Source organism: Chaetodon trifascialis, chromosome 2 (genome assembly GCF_039877785.1).
Source record: "Chaetodon trifascialis isolate fChaTrf1 chromosome 2, fChaTrf1.hap1, whole genome shotgun sequence".
Taxonomy (NCBI): Eukaryota; Metazoa; Chordata; class Actinopteri; order Chaetodontiformes; family Chaetodontidae; genus Chaetodon; species Chaetodon trifascialis.
In genome coordinates, this window is record NC_092057.1 from 22753536 (window position 1) to 22778789 (window position 25254).

General features: G+C 44.0%; 3 protein-coding genes across 7 annotated transcripts; 1 reads left to right on the forward strand and 2 right to left on the reverse strand.

Annotated features, from left to right (window-relative positions):
- Positions 1 to 10417: 10417 nt before the first annotated feature.
- wiza (WIZ zinc finger a) lies at positions 10418 to 16702 on the reverse strand. 4 transcript variants are annotated; one of them, XR_011603481.1, is made up of 10 exons: positions 16620 to 16692; positions 16038 to 16121; positions 14873 to 15376; positions 13890 to 14678; positions 13367 to 13729; positions 12621 to 12835; positions 12313 to 12514; positions 12089 to 12236; positions 10972 to 11357; positions 10426 to 10939 (listed from the first exon to the last, which is right to left on the reverse strand). XR_011603481.1 is itself a non-coding variant. In XM_070990891.1 (9 exons), exons 2-9 carry the CDS (start codon positions 16048 to 16050, stop codon positions 11201 to 11203), a joined length of 2391 nt encoding a protein of 796 aa, XP_070846992.1. In that variant the 5' UTR covers positions 16051 to 16121; positions 16620 to 16702; the 3' UTR covers positions 10418 to 11200. The 4 variants fall into 4 exon arrangements, 3 of the variants coding, with proteins under 3 accessions (XP_070846992.1, XP_070847013.1, XP_070847005.1); XM_070990891.1 differs by having other exon boundaries at positions 10418 to 11357; positions 16620 to 16702; XM_070990912.1 differs by having other exon boundaries at positions 10418 to 11357; positions 14873 to 15171; positions 16620 to 16691.
- A 1499-nt stretch (positions 16703 to 18201) lies between these two features.
- On the forward strand, positions 18202 to 21815 carry prdx2 (peroxiredoxin 2). The gene is made up of 6 exons (XM_070982864.1): positions 18202 to 18315; positions 19368 to 19488; positions 19594 to 19747; positions 20243 to 20365; positions 20899 to 21029; positions 21443 to 21815. The coding sequence occupies exons 2-6, from the start codon at positions 19386 to 19388 to the stop codon at positions 21523 to 21525; spliced, it is 594 nt and encodes a 197-aa protein (XP_070838965.1). The 5' UTR covers positions 18202 to 18315; positions 19368 to 19385; the 3' UTR covers positions 21526 to 21815.
- Positions 21816 to 23009: 1194 nt separating this feature from the next.
- LOC139348711 (transcription factor JunB-like) lies at positions 23010 to 25028 on the reverse strand. 2 transcript variants are annotated; one of them, XM_070989010.1, is made up of 2 exons: positions 24537 to 25028; positions 23010 to 24272 (listed from the first exon to the last, which is right to left on the reverse strand). In XM_070989010.1, exon 2 carries the CDS (start codon positions 24232 to 24234, stop codon positions 23341 to 23343), a length of 894 nt encoding a protein of 297 aa, XP_070845111.1. In that variant the 5' UTR covers positions 24235 to 24272; positions 24537 to 25028; the 3' UTR covers positions 23010 to 23340. The 2 variants fall into 2 exon arrangements, with proteins under 2 accessions (XP_070845111.1, XP_070845100.1); XM_070988999.1 differs by having other exon boundaries at positions 23010 to 25002.
- Between the last annotated feature and the right edge of the window lie 226 nt (positions 25029 to 25254).

Genomic DNA, 25254 nt, shown 5'->3' on the forward strand with positions numbered 1-25254 from the left:
GCAGACCTGACAGGGTTTCCTTCTCTGGATGATGATGTGGCCAATCAGAGTAATGGCTTGTGAGGCTCCACTGCCTCCAAGCTCTCCTCCTGCAGATGCAGCACGTCAAGAAGTATCAGATTTGTTTTGCAGATGGTTTCCAACTCTTGATGATGAGGTGATCAATCCCTAGCCAGCTACCCTCAAGCCCCCCAGCTGCGGAAACTGTGTTGGACATGGGGCACACTGATGAGAGGAAGTACATTTATAAAAAACATCAGGTTTCCTTCTCTGGATGACGACACTGATGCAAAGTATACACTGCTATATGTCCAAAACTATCAGAATTATGTCAAAATATGGTTGTGCCTAGATGAAGCCTTATAATCTATTATGATATATTATATCTCACACATTAAACAAAAAACAAAACAATTTCTTATCATGTGCATATGTACAAATATTGACTGCTGAAATGGAAAATAACATCATGAACATACCAGCTCTTTATCAAAAACAGTTGACTATGAAAAACTGGCTGTTCATAATGAAGAGAATTACTTCACAGTCAGTTATTGCTTATTTGTCCCTGATATCACTGGGGGAGGTTACTGCAGACAGTTCACATTGGAATGTGAGTCAGAGTAATTAGTAGAGATGTCCTGATACTGGTGCTGGTCCTATGCTGTGCACATCTGCTCCTAATCGTAATGGCACAACTGCTCCAGTGCTACTTTATACCAGCGCAGTATTGACCTCTCATCAGTTCAGCAGGTAAGCAGAGGAGGAGCAATGTCAGCATTTTGGAGATATTTTAGGATCAGTGATGATGACAAAAGAAGAGCAGACTGAAAACTGTGCTCTGCTAAATTGCCAAGAGTTGGGGTGAAAAGTTATGTAAGTACATTTCAGCCAGTGTGATAAAAAGATTCTGTAACTCATTTTCATGAGAGACTTTCTCGAAATAATAACTTAGTGTCTCAAAATAATGACTTGGTGTTAAAGGGCTAAGACAGTGACCCCAGGAGCAGACACAGAGCCATGTAAGATTTAAGGTCATTTATTGTAGGGGAAAAAGGAAGGAATGGGATACGAGCCAGGGCCGAGCCAAGCAGAGACCGAGCGGGTCCAGAGCAGGATCCAGGAAGCCTCTGGACTGAACAGGACTCTGAGGCAGGGGAGCAGGGCAGGAGACAGGGTCCAGAGCAGAGCAGACAGAACTGCAGGGAGACAAGACATGGGGTAAGCTGCAGATAACAAGCGTCAAGCAGATGTAAACAAGAAAAGTAGAAACATCTAAGAACCAACACAACATGGAGTTCAAGGAGAATCAGCAACTACCAACCTTGCAGCAAATGCTGAAGAGGCAAGACAAAATGTCTCGAGACGACCTCAGTGGCAGTAAAGATAACAGAAACTCTTACCCAGAACATTGCTCTTGATGACCAGCTGTTGTCAATTGCAGATAACATTTCAACATCTTCTCAGTGTTCTGGAGCTGAGGCATGAGATTCAGAGCCGGCACCACATCACAGAAACCACATTACCGAACAGCCTCTCATTCAGCAGAAGCGGGCCCTTGGACGCTCTTCTGCATTACAACCCTAATCGATCTGAAGTTAAGTGTGTGTGTGTGTGTGTGTGTGTGTGTGTGTGTGTGTGTGTGTGTGTGTGTGTGTGTGTGTGTGTGTGTGTGTGTGTGTGTGTGTGTGTGAGTGTGCTCAGCATGTTAGGACTGTAATAGTATCATTAAGTCCTCATAACGGTTCTTGAAGTTGGTGCTGCTGGTAGTAATGCTGTAATGGTATAATTATAGTGGCAGCTGTTAAATTTTCTCCATTGATTCAAACAACAACAGAAGACTACTTGCAGAATTAACAACAGGTCAATATCAGATGCACGCCTTCTGCAGACCAATGATTGTAAAGTATCGGGAGAGGCAGCCGGTGTGGGTGATGATGACTGAACGCAGGTACGTCATGTAGAGTTCTTTAGTGCACTGGCAATGTGAAACCAAAACTAACTGGATCTAATGCATACACTCAAACATGGGCCTTGGTTTGGACTTTCACGTGTGAAAGAACCCTAAAATTCATAAATGATCAACAGCATGCCTGATCTTTTCTGAATTATCTTAGTGGGTGAACTCTTGCTATCTAGCCTAGGATGTTAATTTAATGAATTTAATGATGAAATAGTTTACAAAAAACTTCCCATTGTTGGCCCAGCTGCTTATTGTGACTGTTCCAGCGCTTTGCATTGTGGGACACAGCAGGCAAGAGACTGGTCTGAGGCATACTGGACATTTTTGTCTAATCAGTATGATATACGGCTAGTTTTGACATACAGCAGATTTTGTTTGCATGCCACATGCGACATTTTTGCAAACAGTAACACTGATGTATAGCAGGGTTTTGAATACAGATGTAGTCTCTGTGATGTCACCCATAGGTTTCTGAAGAGCCATCATGAAGCTCAGTGACAGTGGCTCAGTGTCTATAGGGCAGTGTAATATAGTTTTATAAATAGCATGGTGTTATTAGGACATGATAATGAAAATTATAGCCGCAGCTTGCTCCTCCTCCTCTTACCTCTGTAGAATACAGACTAACTAGTCCGTCTTCGTCCCACTGAGGAAATTGTCTGACTAGATTCTGTAACAGTAAAATATTTAGACATCAATTGGACAATCAATTCCATCTCTTTAAATGACTCTCAATCCTCGTTTAGCCTCAATCATCTGTGCTCATTTTCATAGTTACTGATGAAAATAGTGGGGGTGAGTCATTAGGGTCCACAGTCCTGTCTTTTCTCAGGCTCCAGCACTCTGATTTGTTTTTTAACCAAAGCTCAGTGTATTATTGTTATCTGAAGTGAGGCTGACCAAAACTCATAACCTTGGTGATGAATAACATTTTCTCAGATGGCCCATATATTACATGTAATATATTGAATAAACAGCTTGCATGCCTTCATTTCACACTTGACTTGTTGTGTTTTACTGTGCTGCACAACACAGGAACTTTCCTCCGATAAAACGTGGCAGGAAAAACACTGCAGAATCTTTTCATCATCTTCAGCTCCATTTCTTCTCATTTGGCTTTCATGCACGCGATTGTGATTCATTCTTTACAGGAAATGAAGGGGACATAACACTTCCAGCATACTTCCCTGCTGAGTTTTTTTTCTTCTCAGTGTTGCTTTTAAGGACAGTGAGTTTTTTGGGTTTGGGCTGGTCTCTGAGTTTCACAGCTGAATGATGTGAGGTGAAAGTTGTGAAGGGAAACTCATGGTCCCAAAACAATCTTATTACAGAGGAAATTCTCTTTTTAGTCTTAAAGTGGCTACAATTAATATTTTTACATTACTCTTGGATCAAATGATTTTGTGCAAGTGAAAGAAGTTGCTCGTAATGATGAACCCACAGAGAATAATTTCCAACTCTTTTGGTCTCGGTTTTCTGGCATAGTGTTCTGGCTTCCTCGCACTGCTCTGCTAGCATTGTTTTCAGCTGCAGCAGACAGCTGTTTCAAAGAACAAGCTCTCAAAACCAATGCCAGACAGACAAGGTTAGCCGCTGGTGAACATAGCAGATCATTTAGCAGCTAAAGAGCCAGATTTCTCCCTTGGGAGCTGGTGGAGACCAAGATCAGAGCTCAGAGAGAGAGAATATTGGGTATAAATATTTCTTGTGGTCAGAAGCATAACTCAAAATGAATGCTAATGTTGCTCCATGTCTGCTGGGTGTGTACAAAGCTGACGACTGTTTGCTAACAAGCTTGCCATTTCAAACACGGCTGTATTAAGAGAGTTTGTGTCTGCTGCTCCCAAATGGCCAGAAACAAAGAATCAAACAAACAAAACTGTACTTTTCATTTTCCGTGCGTATTAGAGACCACATCTTAATTGCTATTCATTACCAGCAAATTATTGTGTGATGAATAATTGTTCTGTGTAAATTAAACTTGCAAGCGAAACCACATCATTACAAAGTCGATTAATAGAACTCTGGAGCATTACAAAAGACATGTTTCTGTTTGGTCTCTGCTCCCTGGGATACCACACATGTTGTCATGCCACTCTTGGCTAAATGTCTCACTGTCCAGCTATGGGCACATTTTTGGTGTGCGTTCAATTATAAAAACAGACTGAGTGGTTTTTAAGGCTGCATAATCCTCCTTTCACTACAGCTAGCTGTGATTTATGTTCTCTGCCCACCAATTCATCATGATGTGCTGTGTGTGTTTAGCTTGTTGGCTCTGCAGAGGTGCGTGCCTCCATCCCACACAGTGTTGTCACATGACAGGACAGACCACTTCAAGGGTTACACTTTGTCTGACCTGCAGATGCAGAGAACATACACAAAGACACATACATTCACACCAATGTAGGTTACTACTACACACACACTGCACTACAACACCTGTGTGTGGATCAGATGTGAGCTTCACTCCATCCAACCAGGCAAACAGAGGGCTCAAAGCTGCTGCTTTTAATCGTAATGCAGTGTGACAGCAGTCTGTTCTGAATCTCCACAGTGGTCTGTCTGGGGGCGGAATAATTATCTAAAATACTTAAACAACCATTATCACACATCAAGCTCGAGAAAATTAAAAGCAGGGCTGAATAAAGAAGCTCTGTATGTGAATATGAATACTTCATCTGACATTTGGACAGAAACAAAGCATTTACTGTATATAAAGAACATAATGTAATGACACAGGATGGGAATTTTAATTCCTTCATTTTTTAAATCAAATTGAAAAGATGATGATTTTATCTCTGACTTATGAAAATAGTTAATGCTCCACATCTCTGTTATGTTTGCAGAGGGTCTTTGTTGAGGGTCAGAGGTAGAGTTTGCAGCGAATCTGTCATACATCTGGATCTGGTGCATGTGTTAAATCGCTTGCTGAGCTTGTGTCCTGTTTTGTTCTCGAGCCTTGCACAGCTTTTGCTTGTTAACTTCTTGTATAGCTGAGTTGTGATACACAAATATGAGCGTGGGCTGGATTTCCAAACAGCATCTTGGCAGTAAGTCATGTATTTGTTCCACTGTAAATGGCTGGACTGATCAGTTGCTTGTGGCAAATAGGTTTCCCATTCCCTTTGGCTGATCCAGGATCTGTAGTGACCTCAACACAGGAGTTATGCGAGGTCATCTGAGCTGTTTCAAGATCACTGGCATGATGATACCAGCAGCAGCGTGGCCCCCTGGGAAAGGCTCTGTGCTTTGGTGTCTGGTGTCAGTTGAGTCTAAATGCTGCAAAACTGCAAAACTGGCAGCCTGAGCAACGAAATGCAGTGTGATGACCGAATCATAACCTCACCGCCTGCAAGCGACAGCACAGTAAAATGCTGAATCAGGCTGGGTGATCCAGCATATAACATTGTTTGTATATATCTGTGCTGAAAGAAAATCCTGTGTGTGTGAACTTCTAGTAATGCAGTACATCTGCAGCACCAACACCAGCTATTTAGTGAAAGAAATATCAAAGAGCAAAACTAAAACCAACTTGAAAACAGCAACAGAAAAGTACGGATCCACTGCCAGAGTTGCACAGTGTTGGGGAATCAGGCCCCTCTGAGGCATGATTGCGAAGCCGCAAGCTGTGTCGTAAAACTCCATCTTCTGCCAAGCTCCTAAAACATTATATAAATCATACTTGAAATGCTGGAAGAATTGATTTCCAGACACTGAGTCATAGATAAACTTGAAGGACAGAAAGCATTATTCCCTCTAGAGTCCCTGTCTTGTTTCCACCCAAAACACAAAGCAACAGCCCAAAACATCTACATTTACCTACCTTTCAAGGAAAGAACTAAAAAAATGATTTAATCCACTGTAGTTACACTCAGTGACTAGATATTATGAGGCAGTATGAGATTAAAATAGCCAAGACTTGTTTCCAGATATTGCTTATCAGTATTGCTGTACCCTTAGCAGACGTGGAACTGATCTGACCACAGCTCATCTGGCTAATGGACAACCACACTGGAGCCATCCGTCATGAACTCTTTCATTAAGTTGCAGCAGACAACGCTGAGCTGTGCTGGATTAAACACGTTTTGAATGGTTGTGTGATGGACTAGTGTGTTGCAGGCAGTTGTAAACTGTTACTCATGTTGTGTTGGTATCCAGTTACATGGGAGGTCCCATAGGGTTTATGGCAGAAATGAATGAATCATGCGTGTGATTGTTTGTATTGTCCTCTTCACTGATATGAAGATATTTTTAGAAGATAAAACTATTTTTAAATATGCTTTGCTGTGTTGTATGTATTTATACATGGTAAACATTTTATTAACCCTCTGTGCTGCTTCAGAAGCTTATCAAGATCGGCCCTGCTTGGTTTGTATCGGGAGCCAATCATAAAGTGACACAGGCTGAAATTTACACGATTTCACCACACTTGGCTCCAAACAACATTTAAAAGGTTTTTTTTAAAGTTATTTCTGATTGCACTGCCTCCACAATGGGCTGACAGTGCACTCTGAGATATCACAGTCATACTCAGTAATTAAGTTCTTGGTCACTCATCTGGAAATATTCAGGCATTACCTTTCAGTTCCTGGTGGATGTAAACAATGGGGACAATGATCAAGGGTTTTAAATCCAAATGTAAATCTTAAACCCAAACATTAAATGTTAAATCAAAATGTCAAATACTGAATGTAAATGTGACATCTAAATATTAAATCTAAGTGTTAAATCTAAGTTTTAAATCTAAATGTCACAGGTGCTTGGTGAAGCAAAACTATTGAGCTAATGAAGCTCCATGAAGGGATCCAGCAGACTGACCGCACTGTGAGACTGTGCTCCACTGTCGGCCGCTTCTCCTCCCCATCTCTTCTCCACCTGTTGCCTGCCAGCATGTCCAGCCAGTTAACTGAAAGCATTGAAAGGGCCATTTTGGCAGCAATTCAGACTTTCAGCAATGCATCAGCATCAGCAGCTACGGTATCCACCATAGAGCCACGACAGCACTCAGTAAGCTTGTTTTCTAACGTGCATAGCATTCATTAATATAAAGGTGGATAGACTATATTCAGTGGTAGTACATGTATAACACCATCTAATGTTCGGCCAGTAGAGGTAAGCTTTGCCAGGCTAACGTAGCTAGTGATCAATGTGCTTTATGCAAAGTTTTGTTTTTGCAGAAGACAGAAGAGACAGCAGACACTCTGTGTGCATCCTTTCAGGTCAAAGCATCGGAGAATTTGTGCCAGTTGCACACATGAAGCTATGGTATCATACGGACTTGCACATTTTGCCCGGTGAGCATCAGAGCAACAAACTGAGAGCAGACGTTTCTGGAGGAAAGCAGACATTTTTGAGACTATGCTCACAAATTTCTCCCGGTTCTGGTGGTACATTTGTTTTGGCAAATGGACTTTAGATCTTGGAACAGTAAGCATGACTTTAAGAGGCTGTTTTCCTGTTAAATGAACTGTCTGATCTCCTCTCCTCACCTCTCCTCTCACACAGGATGCTGTGAGTGTCTAGTCCAGTTTATAGGATCTGAAGACATTGGGGGCTTGTGTGTTTTTTAACTGTTCATAAAGCAAACATGAAGCATAAATTATAACATAGATCATGTGTGACATCTTTTGACTGACATCCCTAATCAAGTTGGACACTCATTGTTGGAATTTATGGCTGTTACCTCAGTTATCTGAAATAATATGAATACAAAATAACACAATTTCAATATGTGTCCGCGCACACCAGTGCCATAATTTATGTATGTTATATTATTAGATTATGGTTATTGATGCATTAATATCTGCATCACTTCATTGTTGTAGCTGTAAAGGTGGAGCTAATTTGAATTACTTTATATACAATAAAGTAGGGCCCTTAAATCTATTATGTCATCATTTATTTGTCGATTATATTTTGCATTAATAAATGCATGGCCTAAGCAGCTGGTAGGCCTTGCAGTGTCTGGCATTGGACAGTTGCATTCAGGTCACTGATCAATTCTACTAATAGCCTGGCACATCTCTCAAACACCAATCAGCTGCTGAGAACTGCAAAACCTTTTAATGCCAAGTGAATGTCACATAAATTCATTTTACACTGTCAAGACAAAGTGTTACAAATATTAGTTGTTTCCTGCCGTCGGCCTGCAGACACAAAGGGTGCAAACTTTTCTAAGCAAAATGGAATTTGCAGCAGCAGCAGCAGCAGCAGCAGTGAATCACACAGGCCATGTAAGCGTCACCTGCTTCAAGCTTACACTGTCAACTCAAAGAAACCCAATTAATGAGCTGGTTTATTTACTATAGGCTATTAATTACACGATGATGTATTATTCGAGGTCTCATTTACCACAGAGTACAGCAGTGGCATCCACTGGAGAAATTGAATTTGAGCTACCAAATCATAAAACATGATCACAGGCCACGATCGAAGCATAGACATAACGGACCGGCAGCAGCTTTTTGTAGTGCTGCTGTAAATGTTGCTCTGGCTCAAATGAATTGATAGCCCACAGACATGGGCTGTACACAGTTTTATGCATGACACAGTTATAAAATTGTCATTAGTTATTAGTCAATCCCCATAGTCCTGCAAACCTACAACAAACACCAGTAAATACTGTTTTATCTATACCTGTCATTGCCAAGTGCAATTTTGGGGTGGGGTTCCTCAGCTAAAAAACCTTAAAAGCACATAGAAAGCCTTATAAAAACACCACAGGAAATTACAATCCATTCATTTATGCATTTCATATTTAAATTATATCATCATTAATAGTAAATTTTATGTTTTTGTCAGGTTAGAGGTATTCGGTACTCTGGTGACTCTTTTTAATTCACATTCATGCCTGCGGTCTTGTCCAGAGTGATCTCATGTGGACAAGAAGTAAATGATTATATGACTGTCCAGCTTCCACTTTTAAAACCCATGGACCACATTCAGAAAGCCAAACTTATTGTACCAGATCTTCCTAATGCCACAGCCTGGAAGACAGATGTGCTCTTAATTTGAGCTCTCACTTCAATGAGGGCTTTCAAATAGCTGCTTTGAGTTCCTCGTGTCTCTAAACCGTGAGGCGCTGATGGCTGTGAGCAACAGCCTGCTCGGATCCTGTGAGGTGGGATGACTGGCTCACTCTGAAAATGCCTTCAGGCTGGCATACCAGCAGAGGAGCAGACATCAGATCTATCCATCAGTGGCCGACAGCAGACTGAAACACTGCCCACCTTTCTTCCCTCAGGTAGCAAATTACACAGAATGAGACTGCAGGAATCAGCACTGTGACTTTCCACTGAGTCTGATGGAGGCAGAGCAGAAAACAAACATGGTGCCACGCTGCATGGAAAGCTATCATACATCATCCCCTCAGCCAGGTGTTTTCTCAGCTTCACCAAATAACAGAAGAGAACACAAGAGGCGGTTTATTCTTTATGGGTGTGTGCAGTTTGCCGCTTTAAACTATTCCCCTTCCTCTGTCTCTGCAATTCTCACTCTAAAGCAGATGCCGTACAGATAGTAAGATTAATGACCTCTTGTCTACACAACGGTGGTTACAACCACAGAAAGTGGAGGGAATCAGATCCACGCTAGCCATGCTATGAACGCTGTGGACACGAGGGATTTGATTTTGCTCTGAGGTCAGATATTTACCGCTGCCATCAAGACATACTTATCAGCAACATGACTTCTTCAAAAAGAAATGAGGAGAGCGGGAACCCATACTACACCGTGTTGGTGAGGTCCTGGTTTACAAGAACAGCATGAAAAGCACGAGGAGGGAAAGCTGCTCACTCATCTCTGACGCTGAACATGCAGCTTTTCGCCTCATGATTTCCACATTTTTAAAACTGCAGCGCTCTCAAAGACTTTCTATTGCTGTGAGCATGAACTTGTTTGAACCAAGGAGAGATACTGTTACCAAACAAAATGGCTGGGAGGGAATTACCACGAACTACCAAGCAACATCAGAAAAGGAGCAATTAGCATTGAAGACTGGAGAAATCCAGCCAGTGGACACAATACAAACTCATTTCCAGTTAGTCAACACGGTGCTGCTCATGGTTTTGCCTCAGAAAATGGCATTGTGGTGAGCTGGAGTGTGAAGGCATGAAACGTTAAACAGGCCTGAGACACAACAATAGCAATGTTTTAGAAGAGAGGGAAAGTGAAAATGGCTTAATGGACAACAGCGGTCAGTTATGTAACGTCACAGACACACTCACAGTAATGTTTTTCTCAACCGACCTGTGGCAACGTTTGCTCGTCTCTTTCATTTTCACTGTGCTGAAGGCTGACATGGCCGGCCAAAACTGAAGAACGTGCTAATAAATTCTGTTATACATTAAAATGACAGCATATATCGAGTGTTGAGAGGCTCCACTACAAGGCTGTCGGATGTGGAAGAAGTGCAAGTTGTTTGTGAGAAAAAAATAAATTGTTTCATACACTTTATGGTTGTATACAAGGCAGAATTTTATTTACAGAAGTTTCATAAAAGTAGTGTAAAAAGAGGAGAAGAACAGTACATGATTAGCAGTTATACCTGAAGAAAATGGCAAGAAGGGCAACACAGTGTCTCTATGTTCAACGTGGCTGAGGCTTTCACTTTGAGGACATTTCAGGACTGATGACCTTTTTTCACCCAAGCTGTCACCAGCGGGATACAAACCTCGTGTCTAACTTCGTGGTGTCACTGTTGTGTTATTCGTAAACATTTCCACTCAAGAAAAAAAGGGCACCCTTGCAGATTTATAGTAAAACACTTAAAAAATGAATTCATAAAACAAGACTCAATTCAAATTCATATAAAGGAGAGAAAATATATCACAGTGATACGGCGCCCATGCCAGTCGACTGGGATGGTTCACTCAGTGTGGGACACTGAAGCACATTAAAACACGTTTAACATCTGTACAAATGGAAGGAATTATGAGCAGGAGGAGGAAAGCACCGCTGATCAGAATGAAGGATGCACTGCTTTTTTGTTGTTCTAAAAAAACATCCACTGATCGGTGTTGTGATCTATTGTGTCTAGTGGATTTTACCTGAGTGGATTACATTCTGCTGCTTTCCCCGTGTGGCTCATGGCTGCCCTCTCTTGGACAAAAAAGGAAACATCTACCTTGTATTTGCACTTTGTTACCTCTAAACAGACACAAAGACAACACTTCTCCACTACTCTGATGTGACGTTTGAAGACGGTGACCTTGTTGAAGTACAGACAGCCTGTGTGGACTAAACAGCCACTGGATGGACGAGTGCTGGAGCTGCAACCGGTGCAGCAGGGGGAGATGCTTTGCCCTTGTAGCCCAGTGACAGGATGTGTTTCTGTAGGTGTGTGATCCACTGGACTTGAACAGACAGCGGCCCATGAAACACCTCTTCACAGAACCTGAACAGCAGCACAGAGAGGGGAGTGTGAGCTTAACTAGGGATGCACCGATCTGCTTGTTTCACCTCCGATACCGATACCGATATCTGAGGTTTAGTAATCGGCCGATACCGATCCAGAAAACCAGCGCTGAATTACCTAACAAACAGTGTGTGTGTCCACAACCGACGCATCACTAATTCCTCTACCTGTTCCACTATTATAAAAAATAGCGGTGCAACTTGGTGGGCGTTGTCCTGCTAATTTCTCTGCGTGAGAAATACAAGGTGTGGCGTGTGAGCGTGCGGATGGGTTGAAATGCGTGTGTCTCACGTCCAATGCGTGAGATTTGAGAGCTTTGTGGTCGTGTTATAACTTGACAGTTTGCAGTGTGAAGAAGTTCCTGACAGCCAATGTGGTCCACATCATGTGCGCTTCAGCACTGCGTGCTGCTTGCGCATGACTCCCCTCACAGCGATAGACTGAATAGATCGGCCCCTATGTATTGAGCCCTATGTCACCGATACCCAATCTAGAATTTTCTTCAATATCGGGACCGATACCAATATCGGATCGGTGCATCCCTAAGCTTAACTGCATTCAGTGAGGCACAACAATGTCTCGATTATGTGGTACTGAGTGGTATTTGGCTGCACGGCATGAGTTTGTGAAGGAGATTCTTTTCTACACATGCACACCCCCTTTTCACTGAACACTGTGGGGATGTGATTACACATTATATAGAGACTGACCTGCACTTGAGGTAGTAGACTTTGCCCACCAGTTTGACCAGAGGTTTAAGGGGGGGCTTTGGCAGCATAGCAGGGATGCTGCCTGACCGTGATGGTTGCTGGGAATTTCCTTCCCGTGCGGGAAGGACATATTTTGGTGGATGGGCCCCTGAAAACAAACAGAAAGGCATTAGAGTAACATGCAGAAACAGCTATCAGTCAGTCTGTGCACTCTCATCTCTCACCCCTTGGGGAGCGCACACCGGGGTCGCCGTGGGCTGCAGTAGACCGCGTGTGGCCTTGTGATTGTCTGGATGTGCTGGCAGTCACTCCCGAGTCCTCTCTGCGCAGCCTGTGCTCAGGGTGGTGCCCTGAAAGCTTCAGGCTGCTGCCGGTCACAGAGTCCGAGTCTGTGGAAAGAGAGGGCGATGCAGCACTTCTCTGGGACTGAAAGAAAATGAATGTACGGTAAGTCAGAATTAATATTGTTTAATACGTGGCTCATGCGTATCCGAATCTGATTACTTTCAACATGTTTTAGAGCACGGCCCACCTTCTTGATGTACAGGTCTCCCATACGATAGCGTCGGGTTATTGCTGCTACCTTGACCGGGTCCCTCCGGATCAGCTCACTGAGGAGTTCGATTGGCGACGTCGCTCCGTCTGCCTTCCACTCGATGATTCCCAGCTGTCGGAGGTGCGCCCGCGCATGACTGGCCAAGGCCTTGCGGTTTTCAAACTCAAACCCGCAAAGCTCACAGGAGGTGTCTGACACAAAGAGCAGTTTTGAAACAAGAATCAGTATCTACATGACCAATGACAGATTAGACTCGTACTACCAGTTCAGTGAGGTTCAGAAATCATTTTATGACTTTTATAACTGCAGAGAAATTTGGATTTGTGGTACATTCCCATGTGTAGAGCGTGCTTCATCCAGATTATGTGAAAGAGAGGTTCATCTAGGCTGAGTGTGGGAGTTTTTAACAGACAAAGGACAAATCCAGTGATCCTGCCTGTTGCACTCAGCCCTGTTTGTTCCATCTTAAGATGTAAATCTTAAAACAGGTCATAAAAACAGTACACGGTGTCTGGTGCATTTGTTGAAGACTATTTTCAGCTGCAGACTAACACATACTTGGTGCTCGAGTGTGTATTTATGGCACCAGGACAGTGTTTGTAGGATTCAGTGCTGTTCATCTCGTAAGGAAACATGTCACAGAGTACCATCACGTAACAATGTGGTTGTTTAACTGACATAAATAGCCTAACCATTACTTTATAGTGGTATTAAGGTCTGACCTGTGTGTGAGACCCCACTCTTGCCAGATGGGGATTTCTCTTTCATGGAATAATCGAGAGGTGAGGTGCAGGGTTTGGTGGCTGGTTCCCCTGACTGGAGGGTGTCCAGGGACCTTCTGGTGCCTGAAGGGGTAGACGGGGCTTTGCCTGGTGACACACTGGGCGCAGACTCTTTCCTGCACTCTGCACCGTGCATCATGACCTCTTTGAGGACATCAATCGGCGACGTTTTGATCGACCAGGTGAGGCCGAGCTGGCGCAGGTGGGCGCGGGCGTGACATGACAGGGCTTTGCGGGTGTCAAACAGTTGGCCACAGAAATCGCAAAGGACCGTCGGCGGGGATTGTACATCTGCGGAGGACACTGAGAAAGAGTGGAAGTAGAATTAAGAGGTTATGTCCAAGTTTGGTGTACACTCACAAACAAAAGAATACATGCACAAAATAAGGAGTATATATTGCAGCTGCTGAGAATATGAATACAAAAATGAACGCAGTTGAACCATGAAACAATAATTCATTACCTGCGTTGAGAGGCTTTGAACCCACAGTTGCAGCAGGCGACTTCTGCACAGGAGAGCTGCTGTTAGCGCTGGATCCCTTCGGCTGAACAGACACCTCAACCTCCACAGGCTCAGGCTTGGGCTTCCTATGAAGGGGGTCCACTGCTAGCCGAAAGCCTTTCTTAGCTTTTGGGGCCCTGTTAACAGAAGGCTGAGGGTTGCACTTTTCAGGGCTTGGGGAGAGGGACGTGGAGGGAAACGAGTTCCGTGATTGGCCTGGAGCTGGAGACAGAGCATGGGCTACTGCTACAGACGATGCTGCAGATGAGCTGGTTGGACTGTTTGTTTTGGCTTCGAGCATGCCACTGCTCACCAGTTCCTCAACAGTGTCAATTGCAGAGCTTTTCCCCAACATGTCAGCCACTCCGAGCTGACGCAGGTGAGAGCGTGCGTGGGAGGACAGGCCTTTACGATTCTCAAACTCCTCCCCGCACAGAATACAGGTACAATCCTCTGACGTTTTAGGCCGTTTGCTGGGAGGGGACGCAGGTGGAGAGGACAGACTGGAGGGATGTTTGGAGGAGGATCTAGGTGGACTGTTTGAGGTGAGTTCCTTCTGTTGTTCGCTGATGATGGGCTTCAGGTCCTCTTCCTCCATGATCCGGTAAAGAAGATCAATAGGGCTGCCCTTGATGTCACTGTCTGGGATTCCAATGTGGCGCAGATGGGCCCGAGCATGACTGGACAGGCCTTTGCGTGTCTCGTACCAGCAGCCACAAAGCTGGCATACATGGACCTCACCGCTGGTGTCTGAAGAAAATGATGAAACGAGCAGTAAAAATGAGACAATAGCATCATCTTAACTTTACAAAAACAAATATGTTACATCAATAATCATATGATCACATGAAGTACCTGCCTGTTAAATCTCTGTCTTGCACAAAGCTACTCCCCTCAGTACTTTCAACTTATCTTTAAAATATCTATTCAGAAGTCAGCCATACCTAGGGTGATGGGGGCGTCCGTTTCGAGTGGCGCCCACAGTGGCTTGGCTGTGGTCTGGCGCTCTAAGGAGGATGAGCTGTTGCCTTCACTTGCTCCAGACTCAACCAGCCTAAGACCAGAGGGGGACGAGGGCAGGAGAGAGGCTGCTGACTCTTTCAATGTGCCTGGAGATCGCCGATGATCCATCTTCTGCGGGGTTGTCACGACCCTACTCCCTGCTTTGTAGGAGCCGCTCGTGTCCTCCGGTGCTGAGGGTGTCCTGGACTCCTGCTGGGATGTTGTTTTGGGAGAGGTCAGCCTGGCGACAGAGGAGTCTGCTTTGAAATTGGGGAGGGAGCCATCTCTCTCCTGGATGAGCTGGTAGAGGAGGTCTATGGGGGCTCCGCTGCTCTCTGACAGCGTCACACCTAGCTGCCGTAGGTGGAGGCGGGCGTGGCTGGAGAGCCCTCGTCGTGACTCAAAGTACGTTCCACAGACCTCACACATGACTGGCTGTTGGGCTGCTATGGGAAGGTTCAGATGGGAGTCAAGATTTCATACCAAACTGAGTGGCGATGAAGACAAATCAGTCGGGATGGACCAAGCGACTTTTTCTCTCTGATGCAAACTGAGATATCTAAACTCAGGTTATCTGCTGATATCGAGTCCCTACACCTGTTCTCCCTTTTTCCTAAATTCAACATCTGTACTACACTGTGTGGAATTCATTGGGATCCATTTTCTGTAAGGTAACTTGAGGCCGAGAAAGCTGTAGCTCTAAAACATGGTGAGATGGCCTGCCATGACTGAAATCAATGAATGTACCTGACAGCAGAAACATAAGCAATGTTACCTAAAAGAACAAAAAACTGTGTTTAACGTGGATCAGTCACATCTGGAAAAGTGTTTTGTAAAACTAAATGTATATGGTGAAATCGAATACAACTGAATAAGACATTAAATTAAATTTTATAAAGGGCAAAGCCTGGGTTCTGCTTTATTTATGAGAAATTGTTCAAGAATCATGTCCACTATGGCACTATGATGATGATGATGATGATGATGATGATGGTGATGATCAATGAAAAAAGATTAGGACAGCACTTCCACCATCAGGCTCATGTACTAATGTAACATAAGAAATCATGTCATCATTGGTAACACGTTCATGAGGATGTCTCTTACCCTGTGACTCCATGGCGGCTGACACTGATGCTTTAGTTTGACGGGTGACAAAGCTGACTTCCTTCCTTGATCCTGACCCTGATCCTGCGATTAAAAAATTAAATGTCATTGCTAGTGTTACACTGTTAGAGATGTGATAGCTTCCGTCATGCAAAATAAACTTCGGTGCGACACCCAGACTCAAAGTTATAAACAGATTGAGCTTGTTGCTCTGACAGACAGACAGGCTTAAAGTACCGTGACAAGACTGTGACATCGCGACAAGAAGTCGCCTGTTCGGAAACGTCTTCACAGCTGTGGACGCTGTTGAAACTATAATGTTCGCGTTTTTATCTATTTGAGCAAAACTGAATAGACTAATTATAAATCGTACGTAGCTCAAGCGTCCTGTAAGTTAAGGCTATAAAAGCGAACTTACGATATCTCTGATTCACCCTTTGTTTTTCCTATGTAGGCATGCTAACGTTAGCTACATGCTAGCTCAAATTACATTTCATTTTAACAGAGCGACTGGCTACACATCCTTCACCCTGGGCTGGAGACCAAACTACAATTATCAAATATAAATAATAGTTAATTTACCTATAAAACCGAACAGAATACCTCAGTACATCAATTTCACTCCCACTAACTAGCTTAGCGGAAGTAATGGTCCACAAAAGTCCCTGTGCAGAATTGTTTTCAAAATAAAAGCCCTCAGGCTCGAACACCAGAGCCTCAGGTGAGCAACTGTGCCCCCTAGTGACCATCTACAAATGAAAGCATGGGTTTAATTACAAGGTGTTACGGCTCCATTTTTCTGTGACTACTAACTATTGTCCCACAGAAAAGTCCTTCATTTAATGTTGGTACTGTAAGTAAACAAACATTTCTTTTATTGTGAAGTGAGCAGGTCACAATATGTGTTTCCATGTTATTTACTATTTAACGATTAGTATTTAGAATACAAATCATTATTTAGTGTTACATTCACTGCATTTTATTTTTTCCTGTAGCTTTTCTGTTCTGTCTTCAGGTATAAACTGAGCAAATATTTTAATTCAGGAGGAGCCTGTCAGTGTCAACCTTTTTCCAATACACTTGTCACTATAGCCTCATAAATGAATTTGCATTTCATGTCACCATTTCCTGACAACTAACTGGAATAAAATGTTAAAGCCTCATTTAAGGCCGTGACATTTCATGAAATGACAATAATAAATAACCTGAAAATGAAGTTCTTTGCTTTGAGTAATCGAGCCAAACACATTGATTCTTTACAAACAATTGCATCAACTCTTTCTCTCACTCAATACTTTAGACGTATATTAAAAACCAGAAGTTACAAAAGAGCAAGGGCTAGTCAAACTAGTTCATGGAGAAGCATTGGGGGAAAAGAAACAAGGAACAAAGAGGTGACAGGAAACTTCTCCAGCTGTCATAGCTGTTGTAGAAACGACGCAAATGCAATTGATTAAAATCAGTATAAAAAGATAAACATGGGTGGTTTGAATGCAGTGATAAAGATATTTGTCTCTATGGATATCAGTTTCTGTTATCTTTAACAGAACATCACAGCTCTGTGGACAGGCCCAGATCCACCATCACTTCATGAGCCATCTGAGTTTGTTCTGGTGGTCAAGTATCACAAGCTTGTTTTGAACTTTGACCTAACGAGTAAGGAATGCTACTCTATAAGAAAAAATACCCTGCTAACAATGATTGCAGGTATACAGGTGGGTTGAAATGCACTGTTCAAATTGCAGGAACAATGCCAGAAATTCCTGTCCTCTTATATATCTTTATATCCAGATTTCTTTACATGAGATTCTTCAAGACAGAAAAAAGCATTTTCAATTTTGTCGACTTATGTTAGTAATAGTCGTCATATTGAAGTAGCTGAGTTCAATCTAGATTGACAAGCAATTTGGAGATATTTTAATGTTCTAAGAGCTGCACCAGTGTTGCAAAATGTGATTAAGTAATTGTGAAATAGTGTAATATTGTAGCAGGATACAGAGATACTACTTTATATCCTGTTGGGTTGTACAATTCATAACAACCTATCATAAACTAACTGTGTGAAATATTCATCTGAAGAGTGAGTAGTAACTATTGCTGTCAGGTAAATGTAATCGATCAAATCAACCTTTACTTTGAAGGAACGTATTTTAACTTCCGGAGGCCACGGCTAGCCCTGCCTCCTTCTTTCACGCAGCCGTCCCTCGTTTGAGTGCGCTCTCCTGCCAGCAGCAGACCTCAGCCCTGCCAACTTCTTCTCGGTTTTACTCAACGACAGGTGAGTCAGAAACTACATGTCCGTGTGACCTTTATGCGTCAGAAGTTCACATTATGTCTGCACCGCTCGACCAGGACCAGCAAATGTTTCGCTTGGAACAGGAAGACGACAAAGAAGCCGGTTTACTCCGTCAAGCTAACATTAAGCTAGCCAGCCAGTGCGGCTCAGCTGCTCCTTGAGCAACAGTTATGTGGGCCTGTTTCTGGCTCTTTCTTTGTCTCTGTGCTGCAGCTCGCAGCAGAGACTGGCCGGTTCCCCCTCGCCTTTTCACTTCACATGCACAGTGTAGAGCTACGTCGCTGAACTTCGACCGATCGATCTGTGCTCCTCGATAGTAGCTCTGTAAATCATGCAGGATGACAAAGGATTGTCTGTTTTTCAATTCTGACACAGGCAGAGACACGAGCATCTATCTTTTCATGCACACCTTTTTATTTTACCCCTTAAATGTAGCTATTTTAGAGAATAACCACCTCATAGCCGCCGTGAAGGCCTGGTTGGATGATGTTTTACGTCCTATATTTACTGTGAAAATTGATTAAATCTTGCCTTTCTGTATAATTGATTAAATCTTGCCTTTCTGTATAATTGATTAAATCTTGCCTTTCTGTATAATTGCAAAGGTTAAAGCTGTAGCCTTGTTTAAAACAGTCATGTGCACACCTCTCTTCAAAAAGTATACGTGTACATACATCAAATATGTATCCTCATAGGTTGCTGCTCACCATGGTTACATAAGCCTCTTAACAGGCCATTGTTCCCCGCTAGCTGAACATGACTTGCATGTGACTTAACGTGGTTTGCCTGACTGAAACGCTTTGAACAGCGCACCAGTTTCCAAAGCGCCGCAAAGCCTGACTGTCTGTTTAAGCCTCAAGCACCTGGTCTGTGTAGTTTAAATATCATATTTGTGCTTCAGCTCTGGGATCAGTTTCTGTTGCAGCCAGAGCTCCAGGTGGTGCCTCAGGCTCCACCCGGCTGAACTTATCTATAAGGGTGCATGAGCATCAGGGATGTTGCAATAACTATAGTATGTGCTATCTCTTCCTCAGTCATTTGCCACCAACACCATGTCTGCTGGAAACGCTAAGATTGGCAAGCCTGCCCCAGACTTCAGCGCCACAGCTGTAGTGGGTGGACAGTTCAAGGACATCAAGCTGTCAGACTACAGAGGTAACATGTCTCTCATTGGTTTTGTGCATCAGTAGTTGTGCAACAACATTTTGGGGTTGACAGGAAGCAATGCATGCTCATGTCTCCTCCTCCTGCGCTCTTCAGGAAAGTATGTCATCTTCTTCTTCTATCCCCTGGACTTCACATTCGTTTGTCCCACTGAGATCGTGGCCTTCAGCGACAGGGCGGAGGAGTTCCGCAGCATTGGCTGCGAGGTGATCGGCTGCTCCGTGGACTCTCACTTCAGCCACTTGGCATGGTGAGAATTCCTGCTGACTCGAGGGAAACAATGCCTTGTCATACTGTAATTTGTGTGACTGCGTGCTAACCGCTTGGAAATAACAGCCTACAAGTGTCAGCAAGTGGAGTAAGCAGACCCACTGTGCTGTTTTATCTCCCACACTGCCCCGCCTGCGTAGTCTGGATAAGATCTGAGTCCTGATATACTGAGAAGAGCTAACGGTCTCTTCATCAAACCGCACTTTCTAGAAGGAATCAAAAGCTGGGGGGAATTTGAACGGCATAATGAATTACGCAGCACAGTTCTGTGTGCGGTGCATTGTTTTATGGTTTAAATATTACACTTTTTGTGTGACTCTTGCCTCATTTTTCAACCACATTTATCCATGAAACGCCACTACATGAATCTTGATGAGATTCATTTTCTTTTGAATACTTTCAAGCACAGTGCATTAGAACAAGTAAGAGTAACACAGTGTATTATATACAGTATATTGTCTTACTTATCCTGCAGGATCAACACACCCAGGAAGCAGGGAGGTCTGGGAAACATGAAAATCCCTCTTGTGGCAGACCTCACCAAGACCATCTCCAGAGACTACGGTGTGCTGAAGGAGGATGACGGCGTTGCATACAGGTCAGACTGCTCATGTCACGGTCTGGTGGGAGCTTGGTAGAATGTAATAATCATGCTGCTCTATCATCACTTCTGTAATGACTGAGTAAGCACTGAAGAGGGTGAAGGATGTACAACGCCTGACTCTAAAGACATTTGGACACTGTGCAAAACATAAATAAAACAGAATGTTGCTAAACTATTTTAGACATGTACTCAATTAAGCTGCACAGAGACAATATATTTAATGTCTGACCTCATCAGCTTCATTGATTTTTGTAAATATATCCTGAATCTGATGCAGCAACATGTTTCAAACAAGTTGGGACAGGAGCAACTAAAGACTGGGGAAGTTGTGGAATGCTCCAGAAACACCTGTTTGGAACGTTCCACAGGTGAACAGGTGCATTGGTAACAGGTGACAGTGTCATGATTGAGTATGAAAGGTTTGTTATTAGTTATTATCTGTTATACACAGCGTCCTGACTTGTTTGGAATCTGTTGTACACGAAACAGCTTTGTTCAGTACTATAACTTCAACTTGTGCCTCTCAGGGGTCTGTTTGTGATTGACGACAAGGGCATCCTGAGGCAGATCACCATCAACGACTTGCCCGTGGGTCGCTCTGTGGACGAGACTCTGCGCCTGGTCCAGGCCTTCCAGCACACCGACAAATACGGAGAAGGTGAGTAAAATCCCTGAAAAGACCCCCAGTTTAATGTTCTGGCATCAGTTAATTTCACTGTGGCACTCCAGCCCCCCCCCCGTAAAAGCTTTGAGTGAATTAATGAATAGATATTCTTTTTTTTTGTTTTGTTTCGCACTTTTATCTGTGACTTACAGAATAGAAAAACCTCATTTGATATGTGATTTTAAAGTCCTTTGCACTGCACATCTCACACAAAGCATGCGTATATTTTAAATGAGTTTACCTGTAGCTGTAAACTGATTTGGCAGTTTCTTTGTGGACATAGCCTTACATTATTAGTTCAGCCTTGCAGGTATTTACACATGTACCTCTCCCTCAATGTATGCAAAGTTCAGTGTCTGTCACTTTGTGCCTTGAGGGTAAACTTCACCCCCTCTCCCTCTCCACAGTCTGTCCTGCTGGCTGGAAACCTGGGAGCGACACAATCATCCCTGATGTGGAGAAGAGCAAAGACTTCTTCTCCAAGCAGTAAATGTGAAGGTCTTCCTAACTGTAGCACTTGTCTTCAGATCAGAGGTGTCCCTGTGAAGCAGTATCTCATGGCGTCCAATCTAATGTATTAAACCCAACTTCAAAACTTGTTAGATAAATCCTTTGTTGCAAACTTATCTTTGTACGTCCAATGTACAACAGGTGGGGCGACCTCATAGTCTAAAGCACTGAAAGTACAATGTTCTTTTTTTCAGAAAAAAAGTATTGATATTTTTCCTTCGCTGTCTTGATTCATTTACTACCATCTTTATTAAAACAGTGGGAAAATTGTGACGAGTGTGTTAAGTTTGTCTGACAAACGTAGCAGAGCTGCTGTGCATTTCATTGTGAAAGTCATTCCACTTGTGACCTCTAGGTGGTACCATAAACCTTCCTGAATGTGTTCTCGGTGCCTGCTCCTCAGTGACTTCACAACTTGAAAGTATAATGCCAACAGGCATTTTTGGAATTATCTTTGTGTGTCTGTCCTGGGCCCCGTGCCTAGCAGAGGATCTGAGTGCGTCACAAGGCTGCGAAGTCTTTGTTAATGTTGGACTTACTGCGGTTTGACTCAGCACAACAACCGAGCATTGCCAAATGGTGCTGCAGCTTATTGGGAAAGATTGGATTGTTGGATGTGATTTAACACAGACCTGTGTGAGTGTCCCAGCTACAGATGTTTGTCACTGTCTAAGGACAGTACTCATCCATGTATTCCATGTTCAAATCCCACTTTTCCCCCAGGCCCTGAGGAGCTAACAATGGACAACACCTGAGTAACGTAAATCCATGTCTTAGTTACCGAAGTTAAGAACAGAGGGATATATCATTATTCTTAAAATAAATTAATCCTGGTTTTGTGCCAAAGTTTATACAATTTATTCTACATTTTCTATTGTGTGTGTGGATCCTTCGTATAATTTGTCACCTTCATTCTGCCTGCCAACTTTTGTTTGGCTCCACTTCTTGTCAGACAGAAACTATTCTGTTTGTGTGGAACTTTTTTTTTTTTTTATTTCTCTCAACCATTTTTCCTGAGCTCGTGCTCTCGCGACTTGTTTTGGGAAACTGAAAGCAGAATGGGGAAACTCCCTTAACTCGAGTGAATACACTCATTGACAAACCTCTTCATTTATACACACACGCACGCACGCACGCACACACACTGTGGTGTGAAGGGGGCGTGAAGGGGAGAGCGCAGCACTTGTGACGGGTAATGTAGGAGGGAGTTCCCGGAAACCTGTCCGCGATGTGACGTTTGCCAGCAAAATTGACCAAATATAGACTGACGTTTACGTCAATACGGAAACTAACCTACGTCTCTAACGTCAATCAACTGCTGCTGCTGTAAACGTGAAGTGCTGACCGGCAAGATGGTTTACAACAGTGTGGTTATAATAACGAGAATTACTTAAACACTTCCTAAGACGTGGGATTTTAAATACGCATAACCTCAATAAGAAACAACACCACATATTTCTCAGTTTCATTATTTCATTTACTTAAATATATACTGTACAAGTTAAAAAAAAAAGACGAAAGAAACAGGCTCATCAGGCTCAACCTGACAAACAAATAACTTACATAAGAATGAATCACAAATCAGAGTAAAATGTAAACAGGCAAAGCCAAGACGACACTTTCAATAACTTGTTCAAAAATGCCCGAAGTGTTTTAGTCTTTCGTGGTTTCTGTGTAGGCTCCTTCCCTCTCAGACAGAAGCCTTTATGATCCAGTTCTGTCACCGTACAGAGACATCGTTCATTGTGTTGTCAGTGCAGTTCTTGTCCAGTGTTTTTCAAAGTGCATTGTTCCTTCAATAAGACTTTACTTTGGGCGCTAACATGAGCTGGCAGCCACTGCTCACATGTGTCATGACTTTCTGTTTGAGTTGGGCCACCTGCTCTCGCAGCAGAGAAGCCGTGTTTGACAGTCCGGCGTTGTCCGTTTTCAACACCTTCACTTTGTCCTCCAGACGAGAGATGCGCTCCAGCTTGCGCCTCCGACACTTGGAGGCTGCGAGCCGGTTCCTCAGCCGCTTGCGCTCCGCTTTGATCCGCTCCTGGTTCTCCATGTCGAGGGGGGACATCGGAGGAGAGCCGCTTTCGCTGCTTTGCATGTCGGGAACTATCTGAGGCTCCTCTTTCAACCCGCCGAACCGCTGCGAGTGGATGCCCACGCCGGCCAAGGAGTGCTGGAAATGGTGAGATCCGTGCGCAACGGCCTGGGGGTGCTGGTGGTACTGGTGGTGCGGCAGGTAGCTGATAGTGGTGGAGGGATAGCTGGCTGCGGAGGACAGGCTGGGGTTCGTGGTGCAGCTGCCCAGGGTGGTGTACTCGAGCGGTTCTGGCTGCATGGATGAGCCGAACACGGAGGCTGGAGCCGAGCAGGCAATGCCACCGGTGCCGATGGACACGTTTGGCGGAGCCATCTGGTTCATCTTGTGTAGGTCGTCCAACGCTTTAACAAAGCCCTCAGCGAAGCCCTCCTGCTCCTCTGTGATCCCGCGGTTGTAGAGGTAATGGGCAGGTGTCGGCGTTGTAGTGATGACCCCGTTGCTGTTCTGGATGATCAAGCGCTCCAGTTCAGGAGAGGCGAGTTTCAGAGAGCCTACGTCCGCCGTCCCCGCCGAATAGAAATCACTGTCGGCGCGCAGGTGCTGTGACTTGAAGTTTGAGTTCCGATATGAGTCGGAGAAGTTCAAGTTCATATTCTGCTTTAGCAGCTTGTAGTCTGGCAGGGCTGCGCCTGGATGGCCATAAGCAGAGAGAAACGAGTCGTCATAAAAAGGTTGTTCCATTATTGTGGACATATTTCAAATCAGACAGTCAAATACAAGAGTGCGCTGCAATGGTGCTGCTTGGACACCGAGGCTTCAGTGTCCCAAAATGACTCAATCTCCAGCACAAAGTCCCGCTGTATTATTATACTGAAGATGATCACATCTATCAAAAAACAGAGCAAAGCTTCCAAAATAGTGGAACTGTACTGTACCAAGTCGTCGATTTGTACCTTTAGTTGGATTCAAAGCGGAGTCCAGTGACTAATTCAGATGTTTTCATTCCACTCTTGAGTAGGAGTCTTTTCTGCTCTGTGTCTGAGCTTCACTTCTGTTTCCTCTCATCTGACAGGCGCCCGCTGCGCTCCGCTGTATTTATTTGACATGCGCCTCGGCCAGCCCGCTGATTGGTGCTTTCCTCTGTGGTCTCCGCCTCCGGGATGTCAGACGGGCTCGATGACGTTTTTGCCAGGAACGAGGTCCGTAAACAAGACGAGGCCTATCGGGCGTGTGGAAAAACTCAACCCAGGTAAACGCAGAAAATACTTCAAGTGCACATCCACAGTCCCCAGCTTTTATCAACAAGTCACTTGAAATGTGCCTTTAATGTGCCTCACAGCTCTAAGCCATCCACAGTCACAATGAGCCTTTCCCAACCTCACCGGGACACCTGAACCTCTCCAACAACCACTTTGTCTTTCACCCTCAACTACTGTCCGACCGGTAAGGATATACAGTCTGGTGCTGAGTCATGCCATCCAAACTGATACCGGCCAGCCCATATTTGGATATCCTGGTGCACCAGTTCCTCCCTGACAGGAGCGGGAAGCCTATCCCATCCTGGCCCGCTTCCAGCTCTCCGGGATGTGGGAGGCGGAGGAGGCGCAGTGCTGCCCTCCTTCAGCCTGCAGGCAGGGAGAGGATGGGTAGGTGGCGTAAACTGTTGGGCGT

Excerpts from the sequence above, each read along its gene's own strand:
- wiza (XM_070990891.1), bottom strand. Across the intron at positions 13,730-13,889 it reads TTCAAAGCCTCTCAACGCAG|TGTCCTCCGCAGATGTACAA; the intron begins GTAATGAATTAT and ends ACTCTTTCTCAG. Across the intron at positions 11,358-12,088 it reads GTCTACTACCTCAAGTGCAG|GTTCTGTGAAGAGGTGTTTC; the intron begins GTCAGTCTCTAT and ends GCTGCTGTTCAG.
- prdx2 (XM_070982864.1), top strand. The coding sequence starts at position 19,386 with ATGTCTGCTGGAAACGCTAAGATTGGCAAGCCTGCCCCAGACTTCAGC. Across the intron at positions 19,489-19,593 it reads CAAGCTGTCAGACTACAGAG|GAAAGTATGTCATCTTCTTC; the intron begins GTAACATGTCTC and ends TGCGCTCTTCAG. Across the intron at positions 20,366-20,898 it reads GATGACGGCGTTGCATACAG|GGGTCTGTTTGTGATTGACG; the intron begins GTCAGACTGCTC and ends TGTGCCTCTCAG.
- LOC139348711 (XM_070988999.1), bottom strand. The coding sequence starts at position 24,336 with ATGTCCACAATAATGGAACAACCTTTTTATGACGACTCGTTTCTCTCT.